This window comes from Podarcis tiliguerta (genome assembly GCF_965153285.1).
Source record: "Podarcis tiliguerta genome assembly, chromosome: 5".
Taxonomy (NCBI): domain Eukaryota; kingdom Metazoa; phylum Chordata; class Lepidosauria; order Squamata; family Lacertidae; genus Podarcis; species Podarcis tiliguerta.
This window is the reverse complement of record NC_139538.1, coordinates 41,155,001-41,175,769: the sequence shown is the minus strand read 5'-3', so window position 1 is coordinate 41,175,769 and position 20,769 is coordinate 41,155,001. Positions and strand designations below refer to the sequence as shown.

Below are 20,769 nucleotides of genomic sequence, written 5' to 3'. Positions count from 1 at the left end.
TTTTCTTCTCCGGCTCTTTGGGAAACTTCGCCCCGTCGGCCGGGTCGCGGCCAGCTCTACTCACCGGGCAGGCGGCGGGGGCCCGTGGCAGGGCCATGCCGCCCAGCTGGCCACGGAGCATCCCGGGCGAGCTGCCCCAATGTCCGCAGCTGGTGCTGCCTGCCTGCCTGCCTGCCCGCTCGCTGGCGCCTCCGCTGCTGCTGCTGCTGCTGGCGCGTCTCCCTGGCTCCCGGCGTGGAGCTCCTCCGCCCCTTCTCGCGCTTGGGCAAGTCCAGCGGAGCGCGAGCGCCTCTTTATGTAAAGCCTTGTGCCCGGCAGGCGGCCAATCAGTGCGGCCCGAGCGGAGCCGGGCACCCAATGGCGACGCCGGGAGGTTGGGCCGCCTGGCACTGATTTACTACCTGGAATTGCAGGGGAAGCGCGGCCAGGCAGCGCCGATCAATACGGAGCCAAACTGTGACGGGCGGGGAGGATGTTGGGGGGCGGGCGGGGGGCGGAGGTCTGGGGTGTGTGGAGGGCGAGGCGGGAGGAGGGGGGGTGCAGCCTCTTTCAAGAGCACAGCTGGTAACCTTCGCCAGGGAGCGTGGCTTGCCGGATCGGGGTGGCAAGAGCTGGAATCGAGCCCAGCAGCCCCGACGACGCGCACCCGTAGATGGGCTCTCGGGGAGACCCCGAGGCAAGCGGAGGGCAGGGAGATGTTCCGCCCCCTCCCACCAAACCTCCCACCCACTCCACCTCCCGTTCGCCCGCCTCCCCGAAGCTGATCTTGGCCGGCAGAATGCATATACAGTATATATATATATATATATACACACATTGCCGTGTGACACGCTCCATACTGTTCCTTTCCGGTGAAGATAGGAGCGGCAGCGGCGGCTTTGCCTAGGGAAGCAAAGGATGAACGGACTGGAGCAGCAGGAGATCATCCCAGGGATAATTGGAGATATTGGCGGGGGGGGGGGGGGGAGCCGGGCTGTACACCTGAGCTGTAGCCTTGGGAAATGTGGCATTCTCATCCGGGCAGCAACACCCCTTTCCATTGCACTCTCTTCTGCCAAATAGCACCCACCACACCACCCTGGGCTGGCACCCTTTTCTCTTAGGCTCTTGCACACACACATCCCGCCGCTTTTCCTCCTTCACCCCGATGTGGTTCTGAGCCGTACCAACGCCTCGTGCGACTCCTCCGTTTACCCATAAGCTCTTGTCTGCCTAGTGATGAGCCTCTTAAGCCCTCCAACTTTGGTTGAAGATGTGGACAGCAGATACGCCCCCGACCACCACTAACTAAACGTGTGTGGTGTGTGTGTGTGTGGAAGAGACGAGCAAAAGCCCAAGAGGAGCCGGATCCTCTCCAGCATCCTTTTCTCACAGCGGCCAAGCAGATGCTCGCGAGCATGGCAGGAGCGCAAGCAGGCAAGCAAGCGCTGTTTGTGCTCCCCGGCAACTGGTGCTGTGCCGGTGCATCCCGTGTCGGATCCTGGAGGCGGCATCGGGCCAGCGAGGACAGGGTCGTGGCAACATCCGGTCCTTGCCAAAGCTCATTCACACTTCCGCTAGCCGTCCCAGTCCCATCAAGTTCTGGCTCTGGCTTGACCAACCCACTCCCTCCCTTAAGGAAGGGCTGCTAGGTCCTAGAGCACGTTGCACCTGAGACCCCCAATGGCTGAGTGTCCCTTGCTTGGACTTCGACTACTTTGGGCGCTTCCTGGGCTGCTGAGTTCTTCACGGTATCAGGAGGGCGCCAAGCCCTTTGCGCGCTGTTACTAGGGAGATTACACTATGGTCTTGTAAAGGAAATTACTCTTTATTTCTCTAGTCTGGCTGCAGGTGTAAGCGCACGTGTTGGTCTTGCGTTTTTGTTTTTTTAAATGAGTCGCGTTGAGGAGAGTCCTTCCGTAGGACCGTAGCACGTGGGAGCCAGTGCGCCCGTGAGCATGTGTGCCTGCCAGTACCTCCTATGCCAGGGTAGCATATTCACAGGATCCGTGAGGGCTTAGGCTGGATGTGTCTGTTTGTACAGGCTACTAGAACCACCTTAGCATGGTCCAGATGTCAAGGGGTGGAAAGACAAGTGGCCCTCTAGACCTCTATTTGGCCCTTAAGACTGTTGGTGGCAAAGGAAAAAATATATAGGCATAAAAGGAGAATTCCCTGGATGCCAAGTTCCAATTTTGGGGCAAGTACTCCACAGCAGTCTGAGATTCTGGGGGTTTCAGAGTCTGTATTTCCTTTAGGAAAAAATGAGGCACCTTGTATACTGTGGTGTCTTTATGATATATGGTTTATTTACGCATATATGCAGCTTGAGTCTACGATGAAGGGGTTCCCAGCATCGTACCCCAAGAGAGTCTTGCTTCTTTCCTAGGCACAGTCCTGGATTCAAACAGCTGCCAGCCATTTCTCTGTTATCTGTTTGCCACATAACTCCTACTCTCTAAGCTTCTGGCCCATATTGCTTCCTCCCCCTCTTCTCTAAGCTCTTGGCTTTATCTCTTGAGTGAAAGTTGCCGCACCTCTTTGCAGTCTATGGTGAGTTCCTTTGGTCCATTGTAGTCCTTAATGCTTCGTCCCTCTGGTGACTGCCTCAACAAAGGAAGCTTAGTCTATCTTAATTAGCCCTTAACACATGTTAATTCCAGAGGATTTAGAAGCATCTAATACACTGGTCTAGCACAGTTTTAGCATTCTAAGCCTTCATTACATCCAACACCTACTGAACCTAGTAATTTAGGGTGCATCTCGCACCCATGAACTCCTAACAATCCTTTCCAATGTCAGCCAAGACCCCTGCCTATTCTGCAAACAACCACAAAGTGCTGTGGCTGCAGAATACAAAGAAATCAGTCAAAAAATTGGCCAAGATATAAAACAGAAGACCCCTTAGACCCCCTTGCAGATGAGATCCATAGCTTTGCTACTCAGCCACATCATTAACCATACAGCTGCCGATCCCTCTAAAGCAGGTATTGAGCTTAAGCAAGCGGGTTAATTATAAAACCCCACTTCCCTAACAGCAAAGCAAAGTTAATGGGTGCTTCTTCAGCTCAAGTCACACACACCATCAGAAACTGTAAGGGCTGCTTTATGTATTCTAATTCCCCACATATATCTCCATGTAGATAAAAGCATGTACGCTTTGACGTTTCAAGTATGGCATGAGTGGGGATTCTTTGCCTCACAAGTACATTGATCAGGCAGGCAATATGTGAGTGGTTGAATACATCATACACTGGAGATTGTAATATTTCATGCATCTCCAAAGCAATCCAATATTGGAAACATCCGTGTGAGATGTACCCAGTGCCCTCTTCTATAGTGCAATTTCATTTTCAAGTTGGTCCAGCCACAGCAGAGTCAGTATTTGCCAGTGCTAATTTGCATGCATTTGCTTCTTTTCTTGCATACTGTATTGAGCAAGCTTACAATGACCTGCACCTAGCAATCATTTTACCCTAATTGGGGTGGTAGTGGTGGTGGCATATTTTAACAGAAAAACAACAGAACAACCCAAGCAGTCACACACATGTGTAACAGGTCTTCCAATAGGCCAGATCTTAACCCTTGCACGTCAAAACTCTTCCAAATCCCCCCGCTTTAACCACAGGAACAATTACTCATCTTTTCATAATAATCCACCCTGATCTCTATTATGGTCGAAGCCCATGTATCAGGAGTGTAGCTGTGTTAGTCTGATGAAGGTGAAAGAGGAAAGAGTCTTGTGGCACATTAAACTGCCAACAGGGCTGCCAACAGGGCGCCCGTGAGCATGTGTGCCTGCCAGTACCTCCTATGCTGCCCTTGAAATGTCTTCGCAAATATCCTCTTTTAAAATTCACAACACATGAGGGGTTCTTTGCTCTTTTACTTATTAATTTATTTCAACAAATCATATACCGCTTAACACTGTGGTAGTCTCTAAGCAGTGTACATTAAGGTTAGAAGGATACAGGAACTATATAATTCGTTAAAAGTAACCATAAAACCAGAAAACTTTCTTCAGACACTTTCAGTTCCTACTAGCACTCAGCCTCTCCTACATCAAACATGTCAACATTTCACTGGATGCCCAGATTCAACCCTCTCCCTTCAGTCTGTGCTACACAATGGGGAGGTGCAAATAGCTTTTCTCTGTAAGCAAGCCTAGTGGTAGCTGATGCTGGTGCTCCCCCCCCCCATTGATGGGGTGGCCAATGGGGAACACGCCTACATCCCCATTTTGTGGTCCTTTCTCTTTTTCTGCTCTTTTAGTTATGGTAACCATTATGCTGCATTCACACAGTAGCCGTTTTGTGACTGCCACCCATGGCGCTTCCTCAAAATTTCCAATGTGCTCAGGCACAGGAATATAGGAAGCTGCCTTATACCGAGTCAAACCATTGACCCAACTAGCTCAGTAGTGACTGGCAGTAGCTATCTAGGATTTCTGGCAGGACCCTCTCCCAGTCCCTCCTGGAGATGCAGGGGATTGAACCTGTGACTTTTTGCTTGCAATGCAGATCTTCTACCACTATGCTATGGCTCTTCCCCCTATAATTCCAAATGTGTCTGGGCATGATCATTCATGGACTAGCGTTCAGTTCATCATATGCATGAGAACAGTGGGAAATTGTCCTGTCATTGCCATTTGACTCCACTGCTTACATTCTTCTCTCTAAATGTATATCAATGTCTATGTCTCTACACCTGCCTATTGACTACTACACCTCATGCATCTGATGAAGTGGGCACTAGTCCCCGAAAGCTCAGGCTACAATAAATCTGTGAGTCTTTAACATGCCACAGGACTCTTTATTATCAATGTGACTGGAATCGGTATGTGAGTTTCATAGACAAGTGCGCAGGGTGAGCCTGGAACTTTTATCTCTTCAAAGGCAATAGAAGATTGCCTTGGTGTGAGTGGATTTTGTGCTGTGTGCAGTATATACCTAGAACACCCACTCCCCCAGAAAGTAACAGTGGAGCTAAGATTGGCAAAGACTAAAGCAAAAAATGAAAACGATCTTCGAGCCGAGGCGCAGGTATAATTTATATTCAATAGGTGGTCAAACATAGACACTTACTTCTCATGTTTTCTACACCTATAACCGGAGTTGCAAACATAATGGCTCACTCCATTTTAGTTGAGGTACTAGAGAAGGGAATATTTTCCCAGTATGTCAAACAGCTGCTTTTAGGGGACAAATTTATGAGCTTCTTCCTTGTAGCTAAGCATATTAGAGTACAAGCATGGTGATGACTTCTCATCTTCTTGGGAGAATTAGGGTTGCTTCATATAATATGAAAGTTGCTAAAGTGAAAAGTGAAAAGTTAATACATCACACACACGTGTGCGTGCATAGGAGGGAATGAGGCACACTTACAGTGGTGAAATAGACATGTTTGTCAAACCACAGGCAGGATTCGCACAATTTCTTACACAGCAGTGATTTCTGAGTAGGAAATGCCTCTCTCTTTTTAAACCCTGGTTTGTGTGTCACCTCACGTGCTTTGAAAGCAGACTATGTGACTAATTAGTTTTCGAAACAAACAAATAAATAAATCTTGTGCGAAGCGGCCCTCATTTTTCCTGCCTGATAGGATACCTGAAAACCACGCAGAGCCACCAATTAGGAGATATTGTCACAATAACAAATATGTGTATCGAGACACATGAACTGGTATAGAAGCAGACATATCCATACACTTTGTCGGATGCTTGCACATATAATTACACCACAGCCACCACATATATGCATGTGAATGAGCATGCACTTGTACAATCTCAAACAGTGACAGGACTAGATTGATGCATGCAGTAGAATGAGGTGGTAGAATAGAATTGGCTGCACCACTTCAGACTGAAGACAGGCAATATAAATTCCAAGTACACTCTACCTTAAACAAAATTTAAAAATCCCTGCAAGTGGAAAACTAGCACATCAGGGAGGCAGTTTCTAGCTCAGCCATTTCCCCACTGTCCTAGTTTTCTACTTGCAGGGAGTTGTTGCTGCTGCTTGTTGGTTTACACAGGGCAGTCATTCAAAGGAGTGTTTTTCATTCACAGTCTGAAGTCGTATCCTCAGGACTTTACTGCCTAATTTCCAACTTGTTTTACCACATCCATCTAGGGGTACCTCAACTTATTCTGGTGTCCTGGCGGTTCTGCTCCTGTTTCATTCCCATAAGAGATAAGACAAGGTAAACAAAGAAGCCCAAAGAAACCCACGTGTGCATTCTCCACAGATGAAGGTCTTTGGATGAAGAGTGGTATACAGTTTTAATAAATAATAATAATCATTCTCAGCCAACCAGTGGCTGGCCTGTGGTGGGTCATCTTCCAATGCCATCTGCTCACACCACACATTTAGGGAGGACCTCCTATTTTAATTAGGGGGATACTGTCACCATCCAGAGGACCATGAAGGGTAGCAGGAATGACAGATCTTGGAATGGGCTCCTAACAGTTGTGTTGGGAGTGGGAGTCTTTACCTTTGGTGATGACCCCCTGAGCTACTGCTTTTAGAAGGCTACAGTTGCCATTTGTCTGTCTCAACAGACAATGGAGTGTGCCTCCGGGGGTGAAGTCAAACCACTGCATTAGCAGTGCTGAAGTAACCCCACAGAGCGCAAGCCTGGGCAGCGTGTATGGAGGTCCCGGGCTGCCCAAATGACAATACCTTCCTCTCGGCCTCACTGATGTGGTCCAAAGGAAAGTAGAGCAATACACTTGGCACCAGCTTGGCTGCAGGAGATGTTGGAAGGAGGCATACAAGGCGCCATCACAGAGACTCCTCTCCAGATTTATGTAGGGTTTACTCCTTAGCCTTTTCTTCTTTTAGAATCGTAGAGTTGGAAGGGACTCGAGGGTTGCCTAGTCCAACTCCCTGCAATGCAGGAATGTCAGCGAAAGCATCCATGACATCTGCTGTCACTCCAGAAAGACGAATGCCTACAAGTGCTGGTACCCCTGAGTTCTCTCACCTCTCAGAGATTAGGGCGGCGTACAGCAGTTTTAAAAGCAGGATCCTGTATAACTGCCCCAAATGCCACCATGAGCACAAATAACCATGAAGGTACAACAGACAGGACATCTCCGGCGCTGCCACTTTAAGCCACCGTTGTTATTGGCGAGATCTCTGAATAATAGAGAAGGCATTCTGTTTCGTGGAGCCCTCTCTTGGCCCTTGGCTGTGCTCACTGAATTGCTCTGTATTGCCTATCCCTGGTCTGCGTCTGGCTGAATAGACACAATGAAGGGCGAAAAGGCAGCAGGAATCCGGGATATGAAAAATGATGCCCTGATGCCTCCTGCTCGAGTTGTTGTCTTCTCCCCATTAACAATGCAAAAAGAATAAAGAGTGCTAATGATATTGGCAGTTTATACTAAATCGGGAGGTGTCGAAACAGCAAGGAGAACAGCAACAGGAATGGGGGCTGGCAATGGGGAGAGAGTGGCAAAGGTGGGTGGGGCAGAAAGCGGCAGCAAGTGACTCTGCAAGGAATAGAGGCTGTGGAGAGGGGGCAGCAGCCCAGGGAGCTGGGAACAATGGACAGGATATTAGAGAAGAGCTGGCAGTGAGATATGGCAAAGAATGGCAGTGCAGAGGGAACTGGAGAGGTGTGTGTGAGAGAGAGAGTTTTGTGTTCCACTGTCAGTCCAACTACGGCAAAAAAAGTCTAAATGCTACAGGCATCATCACTGGCATAGTTGTAGAGCTATAAGGAGTGGTACAGTGGTACCTCGGGTTAAGTACTTAATTCATTCTGGAGGTCCATACTTAACTTGAAACTGTTCTTAACCTGAAGCACCACTTTAGCTAATGGGGCCTCCTGCTGAGCTTTGTACGATCTAATTAATGAATCAAATGTAAAAAAAAACATTGTGAAACAGCAGCTCCGAATTTTTCTCAAAGCTGTGTCTCACACCTTCAGATTCACTACGAAGTCAGAAATAAAGGCAGTTCTTTTTTCTGGGGGGACACATACCCCTAAACATTTTGTGAATCTTTATACTTTTGTCCATATACTGTATTTATTTTCCCCGATTTGAACTGTAAAATGGTGATTTTCTTGAGTCAAAATGAGAGCACTCCTAAACATTTTTTTAAAGAAAAAAAGAAGAAGCACTGAATAAAGGTATGGCAAACCACATGGTTCGGAAGATTAAATATTAAGTCTGCAATGGTTCTTCAAAGCTCAGATTGTTCTGATCTTTCTTTTCCGCGGCTGCAGCTTCCAGGACAAGCATTGTTTTGTTTAAAGCAAAGGTGCCTGCCTGCCTTTCTAACTTACGACCTCAGCCATCTGATATGCAGGCCATTTTAAAACAAACTGATCTAAGAAGGGCCCCTTCTGTACCTTCGTCACAAATATTCACCTGGAGCATCCTGCTAGTCTTGGTACTCCAAGGAGGACTAGTAAGCTGAGGAGCGGAGCCAAGCAAAAAGGGATCTCTGATAACTTGAACGGAAAAACAATTAGCCATTTCCCATCTGTGGATTACCTTGTAATTCTATCGCTCTGTCTGCAGACTCAGAATGAATGATGGAAAATCCCAAGGCCACAATGCAGCCTTTCCCATCCTGATGCCCTCCAGGTTTTCTGGACTTCAGCTTTCATTATTCCTGACCATTGATCATGCTGGCTGGGGCTGATGGGAGTTGTAGTTCTGAAGGGCACCAGATTGGGGAAGGCTGAGCTAAAGAAGCACCACGAAGCTCTACTGGGCAGGAACACGCCTTGGTTCCTGGCCTGATACTCTCAGCCCCTAACCCATGTGTGCTGGCAGCAGGTGGGGAGGTGACCGCAGTGAAGGGGACTGCGTGGCAGTAGCTCCGGTTACATAGCAAGAGCGAGTGCTTGAGAACAGCAAGGCAGCAAAAAGGGCTTTTAGTGAGAATGAATAATTCACATTTTGAGCAATGTCCTGGCGACAGGAAGAGTCCAAATAGGTCCCTGGGGCCTGGTCCACCAAGGGAACGGTGAGGAGGGATGTCATGCAAAGAGGGAGAGCAGGGAGAGCAGAAGGACAAAATGCAAGGGAGGGAAGCTTGGGCAGGAGTGGCAGAGTAATCAGGCTCCTGACTTCTTAGTAAGGTAAAGGTAAAGGTACCCCTGCCTGTACGGGCCAGTCTTGACAAACTCTAGGGTTGTGCGCCCATCTCACTCAAAGAGGCCGGGGGCCAGTGCTGTCCGAAGACACTTCCGGGTCACGTGGCCAGCGTGACATCGCTGCTCTGGCGAGCCAGAGCCGCACACGGAAACGCCGTTTACCTTCCCGCTAGTAAGCGGTCCCTATTTATCTACTTGCACCCGGAGGTGCTTTCGAACTGCTAGGTTGGCAGGTGCTGGGACTGAACAGCGGGAGCGCACCCCGCCACGGGGATTTGAACTGCCGACCTTTCGATCAGCAAGCCCTAGGTGCTGAGGCTTTTACCCACAGCGCCACCCGCGTCCCTGACTTCTTAGTAGTGATAGTGAAAGGAGAATTTTACCCGCCGCTGCTTTTTCTGCCATTGCAGAGGTGCGTCAGGAGAAGCTGGCTGGGTATGATGGGAGTTGTAGTCCAGAACATCTGGAAGGCACCAGGTTCTGAAAGTCTAATCTAGATCCTGGGGGACTTTTCTCAAGACAGGTGTCCTCTCTCATAAAACCAAAGCCACTTTGTTATAGTGTCTCTTACAGTTAGCAGCCTTGATGGCTCTTACCCTGATGGGTCTTTCTTAAAGCATTCAGAGTATGGAGAATCTCTGGCCCTCCAGATGTTGTTGGACTACAACTCCCACCAAAAAAAGGCCAAGAGGATGGGAGTTGTAGTTCAGTAATATCCGGAGGGCCGAGGTTTCCCCGCAGATGGAGCACATGGTCTGGTTGAAATAAAGAAGAGCCACCATCCTAGTGCCTGTTTGCTTTTCTGCCATTCCTGGATGGAACATGCCCCATATACGATACCAGGTCTGTGAAAGCAGCAAGTGTGCCAAGATGAGAGGGCACTAGAAGTCTAGTGTGGTTTCTGCTGCAGGAGGGATGTTCAAAGCCATTGTTTCTCACGTGGTGGATTCTGAGCTGGCGTCACTATTGAGTTCAGGAAATAACGATAAGAAGAGGCACGGGCAACAAGATGGCAGAGGGAGGAAGAACAATGGAGCTGCCCAATCGCTATACAGTGGTACCTCGGGTTACATACGCTTCAGGTTACAGACTCCGTGAACCCAGAAATAGTACCTTGGTTTAAGAACTTTGCTTCAGGATGAGAACAGAAATCCTGTGGCGGTGGCACAGTGGCAGCAGGAGGCCCCATTAGCTAAAGTGGTGCTTCAGGTTAAGAACAGTTTCAGGTTAAGAACAGACCTCTGGAACGAATTAAGTACTTAACCCGAGGTACCACTGTACTTTGAAATGTCCCCAGACCCCTGGAGGCTCAAATCTTGTGCTCCATGTCCATGTGCTCGTTTATACCGAAATTTCAGAGGTGTGGGAGAACTTGGATATATTGGGGAGGTGCTCAGCTTTTCACTTGTATTCGTACATACGGTTGTGAGAAGTGCTGGATGCACATTGCATTTTTGTGTATGGCTGTCTTCCAAACCATAGAGCAGCAAGGCAGAGCAAGGCAGTTTGCCTAGCCAAGCTGCTGACCATGAAACATTCCTTGCATGCCTATTTCTATCTTGTATCTGAATGCCTAATTACATGGACTGAAGACATAAAACAAAATGGATTTTTTTTTTAACCTTGATTATCACTTAAGTAAACAAACATCTGTAAACTGGTTGCACACACATTCCGTGTAACAGCTGGACATCTGTATCGAAACTCTATGCAGGGCTAGGTCAAGTTATGTTGCTATCCTGTGTGAACATTATTTTTCCTGCCTCCACTGCGCATCTTTTGTGTTCTGGGGGTTGAGTTGGGTTCCCTTCTCAGGGGTTTCCCAATTGCATCCCCTTCCCTTCCTCTTCATAAGTTAATGAAACAAGAGGGGGGAAAGGGCTGCTGATGTCCCAAAGTCTTTCCCTCAAGTTTTCCAGAGGGGCAATGTCATGGACTGGCTAGATGCAGAGGAGTGGTAGGAGGCAGCAGCCAGGGAACCCCTCCCTCAAGCGAACCCCCAGGGGAAGAAGTCTCAGAGCCCATCATGGTGGTGGGACCATTATAAGTGGTCAGAGGGAGAAAAGGGAGTGGGCAGGGAGGCGGAGGTGTCAGCAGCAGGAGAGGTGACAGGCAATGTCTTACCATCTTGTGTTCCAGAATAGCCCAGTGACTCTTAATTTCTGATCTGCCTACACTGTGTCCTGGTCTGGCTGCCCCATATCCTATATGCAGTGAAGACGTAACAGAAGCCGGGTATCATTGTGGGCTCTAAAACTGAGATCGCTCCGTAACAGGATTAATTGTGAGCTGGTGTGAGCTACTGATCCATCGTGGAGACTGTTCATTATGAAATCTCCTTACAGACAAGACCACAAGGTGAGGTGGTACCAGAGACAGCAGATGCATGCCAGGGCATGAGAAATCAGGGCCGGCTGAGGCCAGGCTGCTTCGCTGCTCGAGAATCAGAGCAGATACGGTGCATTGGAAGTAACTCTGATGCTGCTCCAAATATCAGACTCCAGGGAGCTCTGGAGCCACAACTGGATGCCTTCCCCATTGAGATCTGGGTACCAGGCCATGTGCATGCTGCCTGCTATTTCACAGCTGGCGTTTCCTACAGCCTAGACTCAGCAAAGTGTCTTGCCACTTCCTCAGTGGTGCCAGTGGGGCAGGACATTGGGGCCAAAGTCCAGGGGCCCACTCAGCAGAAGGAGCAAGGCTGGCTTACTAAATTTGGAGGGAATCCCACTACCCATCCAAAGAGCACCATGAAGTCCAGTGTCTAGTTACCTAACTGTGCCACTGTGCTCTGTGGGGAAACAAGTGTGTGCTGATGGGAGTGGGGGTGGCAATAACTTTAGCCAGCTGCATAGGGTCCTTACTTAGAAGCTTCTGCAAACCAGAGGAGGCCACCCTGGATTGTGGGGAGAGCGTTATTTGCATCAATGCAGGGGGAAAAACCTTTACTGAGAGAGCAAGCTGAGGCTGCATTTTCAGCCGGTTCTAAAACCCAGTTCCCCCTCCTGACAGCTAGGGCCTCCTGCTCCTTGGAGATTGCCAGCATTGCCTGCAGCAACCAAAGCAGAAATGCAGGACACAAGCTGCACATTTTGTAGCTTCCAGAAACCCCTGGAGTGTGGCACAGCCAGGTGACTTGTGAGCAGCACGCAGAGCGAGAGGGAATGGACCAGCCCAGCTACCCACCTATTGACCCTCATGAAAGATTGATTAGCGCCCAATGGATCTCGCTGACTAATCAATTCCAGTCATTGTCTATCAGGACCATTTGGGTTCCAAATGGATGACACCACGGCCCCGCCCACTAGGAGCCGGTGCTCACTGATAAGGAACCTCTCTCGACCACTGCATGGGCTGAAAGGAGCTATTTCTCTTGGGTTAAGCCAAACTCCAGGCGCACCGTGTATTCATTGTAACAATTCAAGCCACGCTCTCTCAGAAGGTGGAATCCGAAGATCTCCGTTTACCATCTGCAAGGCAAGAATAGCTCTGGGCTCAGAACCAGTTGGCTGGTTGATCAGCGATCATCTTATAGTCAGGGTGACTGCCTGCAAGTCTGCCTTCCAAGCGACAAATTTCAGGTGGGCCCCAGCTGAGAAACAGGTATCGATGGAAGATTGTAATTGCTACCATATCTCTCAGTGGTCTGCCTACAACATTGGCTTCCATTCTATTCTAGAATCAATGGAGACCAAGTACTTGTTTTTTTCCTACATAGTCCACGCACAATCTAGATCATAGTTTTTGCCCCCTGCAAAGTGCTTCTTGAGAAACTGGTTTAATTGTCGATTGATTCTCCATTACCCAGCAGTGTGGCAGAAGAAGAGTGGATCTACTCCTGTCCAATGATGTTGTGGGTGAGTATATGCCAAGATTGTAATTACTACAGTGGTGCCTCTGGTTACGTACTTAATTCGTTCCGGAGGTCCGTTCTTAACCTGAAACTGTTCTTAACCTGAAGCACCACTTTAGCTAATGGGGCCTCCTGCTGCTGCCGTGCCGCCATCATGCAATTTCTGTTCTCATCCTGAAGCAAAGTTCTTAACCCGAGGTACTATTTCTGGGTCAGCGGAGTCTGTAACCTGAAGCGTCTGTAACCCGAGGTACCACTGTACTTCCTTCTTATTCGCCTGTGGGGGGGGGGGAGACTTAGGTAACCTAAATCAGGAGGTTTTCGAAGGTGTATCAGCTAATCACACCCACCCTTGTGGACAGCAGGATGTGGAATAGCTTGAAAACAGCATGTTGGGTGCAAGTATGAACAATTGTGGATTGAGACAAACTACATTTCTGTGCTACAAGCAGGTTAATGTGTACATGGTCATGGTGTGCTGTACAGTCCCCAGCAGAGCTTCACGACAGCTGTCACTCTTGGTGTGCTGGGAAAAAGATTCTCTCCAAGAGCCTGTTGCTGGCTGTCCTCTGCCCAGTCTTTGCTAAGGGGCTGTTTGGAGACATGAAGCCTGAACCCAGAGATGCTAAAATGCATCCTGTTGGTGTTGTTCTGTGCAGCTGCTGCTCCCATCTGCCCGTGTGCTAGGAGCTCTGGAGTTAACCCTTTCAGCAGCAAGGTCAGACGCACAATTTGAATTTGCTTGGCAGCATCACGTTTGTATCCGCCAGGAAGCCCTGGGGATGTGCTGGCCGTGACGTTACTTGGAGACGCTGCCGGGGAGCCTTGCTCACAGATTTCTGCTCAAGCGCCACTGGTTGGCACCAACCCCCCTGGAGCCCCCAAATACAGCTCTGTGTTGGAGAGGAAAGAGGGCTAAGCCCCGAGCTCACAGTTTGCACTAGCAGGGGAACAAATGTATGTGAGTAGGTCTTGTAACCAACAATGATCTTTCTCTCATATATATATATATATATATATATATATATATGCACACACACACATACTGAAAACACCCATGACAAGAGCTGGCTCCTGGCTGTGCAAAGTGCCCTCTGATGGGCCCTCTCAGACTTACTTCGTAGTAGTGTGGCAAGCAGCAGCGTTCCAAAATTGACCTGAAGCTGACGTTTTAGTTTCCCACAATGCTCCAGAACACCCACTATTATGTCCTTCTATGGCATTGTAGGAAATTAAAATGGATTCTTGCAGACCCAGCTTCCTGCCATTGAGGGTCCAGACCTGCTGTAAGCACTGGTGCATCCTGCTGGTGCATTGGGGACCCGTATTGTTCAGGTTTCTAATCCCTATATACTACCTTTTGGCCCAAAGGCCCCCCAAGTGGTAAACAGTGTATTAAAAATATATACCACGGAGTTCAGTACAATGCCATAATTAGCAAAGAAATCTATATAAGATAACAAAAATGCAATATAGGAGCTCCAAAGGAAAGCCTCCCCAAGCCTGAAGACTCATGGGTGCTCTCATGAACCCTATACAGTGGTACCTCAGGTTAAGTACTTAATTCGTTCCGGAGGTCTGTACTTAACCTGAAACTATTCTTAACCTGAAGCACCACTTTAGCTAATGGGGCCACCTGCTGCTGCCGCGCTGATGGAGCACAATTTATGTTCTCAACCTGTAGCAAAGTTCTTAACCTGAAGCACTATTTCTGCGTTAGCGGAGTGTGTAACCTGAAGCGTATGTAACCTGAAGTGTATGATCCACCCGCTGCCCCTAGGTTGCTGATGGCCTGCCCGGGTGCATCTTATGGAGCGAAAAATACGGTAGTTTCAGAAGCAAACCGCAGGTGACAGAAACACTTGCAAGTCCTGTGGCACCTTAAAGAGTATCAGATTTATTGTGGTGGCATGACTTTGTACAGGCTAGAGCCTACTTCATCAGATCCAACACAGCAGATGATGAACAGCCCTCTTTATTGAGTGCTTGATCCTGGGCTAAAAACCTTAGGTTGCAGTTTCAAGTGATGCTGTTGCTGCTCTGCTGCTCTGATTCTTACACTACCTCTCTGCCCTGTAGAGGGGACAAAGACAGGCTCTTGATATGAGGCATGCAATGGACAGAGGAGGCAAACAGCCTGCTCCCATAAGGTCATTTACACAGCACTACTAATGGAGTAATATGTGGATCTGTGAGGTCTCCCCTATTTTAAGATATTACCTGAATTTGAGCAGGAGCACCTCTTGTGTTGGATGCAACTGCTCCATACATGTCAATGTCTGTTCCAGGGAGTTGTATCCTGTGAGTCTGGGAAGAGTACTCTGTGTTGAGAAAACCTTTGCAATAGGTCTGCCCTCATCCCAGAAAGCAGCACACTTCAAAAGTTGTGTTTATTTATGAATGATAGAACAGCAACTCAACACAGCAGCTAGAACGTGCTACACTGGCAAGGCTATATGGGTCCAACTAGCTCCCACTGAGCTCTAGAGGAAGCTACACCCAAAGAGAGGAGTTTCTGTTACAGATCTGACATCCCACACTCGCCACACAGGGCACCCTTTAGTTTGCCATGCTGCATAGCCAACCCCACAACCCTAAAGAGTTTCTTCTTTCGGACTCTTTCGATCTGGCAGTCTTCTTGGGGCTGAACTTTCTCCAGAAACAGTTGCATTGTGGGGCGACGGCTGGCCATGAAAGGCCTTCTCAAACAGCGTTGCGAGACTCTTGACAGCTCCTTTCTCTCTGCTGCTCACCCTTTCACTCACAGGGTCCCTGTGGTCTTTCCAACAGCAGTTACAGATCAACAGACAAGGGGAGAGACAGGCAGCCGGCAGCCCCGGCAGCCACGTCAAAGCTGATTCGAGCATCATGTGCTGCTGAGCAGAAGGTCTTCTGCACAACTTGGAAATATTCAGGACACGAGAAGAGCCTGCTGGGTCAGGCCAATGGCCCGTCTAGTCCAGCAACCTGTTCTCACAGTGGCCGATCAGGAGTCGAGCGCAAGAGCGCTCTCCCCTCCTGGGGTTTCCAAGCAACTGGGATTCAGAATCATTGCTGCCTCCAGCTGTGGAGGAATTGCACAACCATCATGGCTCATAGTCATTGATAGCCCTCTCCTCTAAAGCCATCTGGCTTGGTGGCCAACCTCGCCAAACTCCATTGTTTAACTATGTGCTGCATAAAGAAGTCCTTCCTTTTATGTGTCCTGCATCTTCCAGCATTCAGCTTCATTCAGTATGGAGGCCCGTCACAGAGATGAGACATCCAAAGGAGCCAGCATGTGGCCACCTTAGGGTGCAAAACATCCCAGATGTCAGCATGCATAGGGCTTAAAGAATCTTGCATTTGATGAATCCTCCGTGGGGAAGCAACGCTGAGAGAGGTAAGATGCTGACAGGTTTCTGAAACCTTTGAGGCTGCAATGCTAAGCATGCTTTATGGACATAAGTCCTTTGAAATCCACGGGAGCTGCTCCTAACGTATTTAGGATCGGGGTTGCATGAAAGACAAAAACCCACAACTGTCCCTATTGTTACAGATCCCTGATGGGGAAGAAGGCACGTTGGGTGGGATTTTCTGTGCAACTCGGAAAAGCTCAGGAGCCCTGGCAAACCAATGGGTAGAATAGGTGACATTATCTGCCACCCCCCCAATTCAAAGCTCTGCTTATAACAGGAAATGCTGCTGATGGGACGAAAGAGCCCTGGAAACCTAAGCAGAGCTCTCTTCTGGGTCTGATGCAGTTGCTGCCATATAGGGCAACACAGAGGTGTGGGGCATGAGGGCCCACAAGCACTAGAAGACCCATGAAACCCAGAAATCCTCTCCAATCATTGCATATCATATATATCATCATATGGCATATAAACTGATTATCCATCACATAGCAGTATATGATATATACCACATAGGAAAGGTTTTTTTTCGTGGTACACAGTGGTTATACAATCATTCAGTTTGCTTTTATTTTTCTCTCTGACAAATTACTTCATATTTAATTAAATCTCCTCCTGTCATGATAATGTTTCATCTCCAATCAGAAGGTATGTAATTGGATGCTGGTATATAATCAAACTTAAGTGGGAGGGCTTCCCCAATGCATTTCTCAGAAGGGTCCACAGCTAAGTATGGCTGTCACCAGTCTGATGAAGGTAAGAGGGCAGAGGCGGGGGGGTTGAAACTATAACCCTTTCCTCCCCAGAGCCTTCTGTCACACAGGGCATTTCCACAATGCCAGTCCCAGGGCTGGAAAGCAATTGTGAAATTCAGCCTGGGATGTGGGGGGGCAGGGAGGAAGGCAGGGAGAGTGATAGGATTTGTAGTGTCATCCTGCACCGAAGTGGTCATTTCGCTTTTGGAATTCTCGTGCTCACTCCTGTCTCCTCTTTGGGGCCGGATGCTGATTAATGCAGAACTTTCGCTGGGATTCTGCAGAGGCGAAGGAGTGCTGGTGAATGAGCAGGATGAGTCAGGGAAGGCTGCATAAGGGCCAGCATAGGAAGGTGCAGGGAAGATTTCACTGGGGCTGCTATTGCCTCCATCCCCAGCTGCTCAGGGCTCGGCATGTTGAGGCGCTGGAATGGAGGATTTGACTCAGAAACTCGGTTACAACCTGATCTGCTGCTGCTGCTGCTGCTGCTATGGAAACAGTTGCTAAAACCAGGGCAAGGTCCACGGCTGGACTGACAGGAGGTCCCAAGGTGCAGGCAAAATTGCTTGGGCTTCTCTGGGGGCTTGAGGCACCCTGTCTTCTGTGACACTTCCAATTTTCCCAGTAGTAATAAGTAGACTCCCAAATCCCTTCCATCCCAGGTGTTCTAGCTGGGCTGGCTCAGCTAGGTCCATTCTCTACTGGTTCCAGAGATTGGTGGATGAGCCTTCCTCCTCCTGCATACCAGTGGTCACTATCCAGGAGCTGCAGCAGTATTGCAGAGCAGAGCTGAGCTTACTGCTAGGATATCTTAGAAGGGTCAGAAGGGCAGCACTGTAGAAGAGAGCAATGCATTGTGCCTTGGCACAATGTGCAGGAATGTAAGTTCCTGAATCAGACCACTGGTCCATCTGGCTCCATATTGTCTGCACTGACTGGCAGCAGCCCTCCAGGATTTCAGATGAGGGGCTCTCTCAGCTCTACCTGGATTTGTCGGGGACTGAACCTCAGAGCTTCTACATGCAAAGGAGATGCTTCATCACTGAACTGTAGCCACCCTGGTGGATGTCTTGCTGCTGCTGTTAAAAAGTAATGGACAAAGGCCAAATGAAGGGTGGAGGTCTTATAGGGAAGCACGGTTGGGCTGGGCAACAAACCAAGAATCACAATGAGGAGGGCGCCAGTGCACCTGATGTGGTACAGAAGCAGCAGCCCAAAGGGGCCCATGGCTCAGGCTTCACTGTGACCACATTCACAGCCTACGTTTAAAGCACGGCGCTAGCACTTTAAACAATTAAGACTATAACTCTCAGCCCCCTGAACAAACTACAGCTCCCAGAATTCTTTGCAGAAAGCCACGACTGATGAAAGTGGTATCACAGATCCTTAACTGTATGGTGCAAGTGTGGCCTAAAAAACCCTTGTGACAGAGTCAGAGGGTGTGGGGCCTTGCTAGAATGGAGAGTTGCTCAGGATTCAGCAAACGCCCATGTTAGCCACATTATGTAAAGGGGAGCAATCCAGCTCAGGGAAAGAGCCACTGTGACCGGATATCTAAGGCTCCCCAACATGTTTTTCTGTCTTTCCCAAAAGTGGTCATCAGTTCAACCCCAGTTCTTCAGCAGCTGGATGTGGAACAAGCCTGTCTTCCTTCTCAGATAATTCCCACCACCAGCAAGAAAGTGCACATGAAAGGCAATGTATGCCAGCAACCAGTGGCGTAGCGTGGGTTGTCAGCACCCGGGGCAAGGCAAGTAATTTGCACCCCCTAACCTGTGGATTTGCGCCCCCTAACCCTAACCCCCAGATGTTGCGCCCGGTGCGGCCGGCCCCCCCTGCACCCCCCACGCTACGCCACTGCCAGCAACTGACATAGAGCTGAGGCATATTTTTCCACTGCTGCACTGTGGGGGGGGGGGGACATACCATCAGGAACTGGTTTAGGGAGGGTTGAATAAGAGAAGGGTCTGAGAAAGGGACAAAGAGCAGCACTGCGAGGGTGGAGTCCAGGGCACATGCCTAGACTCTTAGCTACAGCAGATAGTCTTTCCATCTTCAGTCACTGATCTGGCCTGACCACGAAAGATCTGTTTTAGCCCTTCCAAAAGGACCTTCTGCCAAAGGGTGATCTAGGAGCACTATCATCAATTGGCTGTGCATCTTGTTCCTCATCCTCTGTTTATCACTGTTCCATCTTCAGTAAACTCATCTGATTCATTCTAATTGGGCACAAAATGTTTTGTGGTAAATGTGTGACCCAAATTCATCAACTTGATGTGTGTGTGTGTATGTGTGTGCATGCAAACACACACACACGCACGGCCTCTCCATGGAGACAAAAATCTATTATCTGAAACATTTTTAAAAGCCATTTTTAATAAGGTGCAGAATAAAATTGTACATAAATTCCAAAAACACAGATGACAAATGCATATGGATAGACAATATCGTGAAATGTGATGTTCCAGTACATTACAAACATGAAGCATTTCTGAATAAATTGCTTAGTTTGTTCCCCTGAACGATTCCTTATTAAGTAAGTCAACTTTGACATCAGAGTGATAGACCATATTCCCTTATACCAAACAGATCTCAGTGGAAATGTAAAGCACAATATGCTCTGAAGCTTTTTATAAATCCTGAAGAGACCTGAGATCGGGGAGGAGGCACTGCTGGGGTCCTCCAGGAAGCAAAATTCAAATAGGACAGCTAAAGAAGTCTTCTGCGTGCACTGAGCTCCTTGGGTCAGATTTCTGAGCAGAGGTAATAACTGGGATTTGTTTGTGTCAGTTTGAGAATCAGCAACACCAACTGGAACCTGGGATATCAGAAAGACATTGCAATTGCCGCATTTTAATATTTCATGCAAGGTGCTAACACACCTCAGGTAGGTGCTGTTTTGGAGTACATAGGAAGAGAAGGGAGTCCAGAACAGACCCTAGTCCAGCATCCTATTCTCACCGTGGCCAAGCAGGATTCAAGCATAAGAGCACTCTCCCCTCCTGTGGTTTCCAGCAACTAATATTCAGAAATATTGCTGCCTCAAATTGTGGAGGCAGAGCATAGCCACCTTGGCTAGTAGCCATTGATAGCCTTATCCTAAATGAATTTGCCCAGTCCTCTTTTAAAGTCATCCTAGTTGTGGCCATCACTGCCTCCTCCTGGATGGAACTGTTCACACAGCTAGGGAGAGAACAGAAGAGGAGAAGGAGGAGTTTGGATTTGATATCCCGCTTTTCACTCCCTTTAAGGAGTCTCAAAGCGGCTAACAATCTCCTTTTCCCTTCCTCCCCCACAACAAACACTCTGTGAGGCAGTGGCGTAGCGTGGGTTGTCAGCACCCGGGGCAAGGCAAATAATTTGCGCCCCGTAACCCGTGGATTTGCGCCCCCTAACCCTAACCCCCAGGTGTTGCGCCCAGTGCGGCCGGGCCCCCCTGCACCCCCCACGCTACGCCACTGCTGTGAGGTGAGTGGGGCTGAGAGACTTCAGAGGAGTGTGACTAGCCCAAGGTCACCCAGCAGCTGCATGTGGAGGAGCGGAGACGCGAACCCAGTTCACCAGATTACGAGTCCACCGCTGTTAACCACTACACCACACTGGCTCTATGTGACCTGCTTTACAGAGATCAGTCCATTATTCGAAGGAGTCCTCTGTTTTAAAATCTGCCCAG

General features: G+C 48.8%; 1 protein-coding gene across 3 annotated transcripts in view; it reads right to left on the bottom strand.

The window, feature by feature from the left end:
• Positions 1-662, bottom strand: part of CRTAC1 (cartilage acidic protein 1) — a 36,510-nt gene extending 35,848 nt beyond the window's left edge. Inside the window, exon 1 of one of the 3 annotated variants that reach the window (XM_083441319.1) lies at positions 402-662. Coding sequence is in view for 2 of the 3 variants with exons in the window: in XM_083441316.1 (XP_083297442.1) it covers positions 65-121 (57 nt within the window). In the remaining variant the exon portion in view is untranslated. The other 2 variants (XM_083441316.1, XM_083441322.1) reach the window with 2 other exon arrangements.
• Positions 663-20,769: the final 20,107 nt, after the last annotated feature.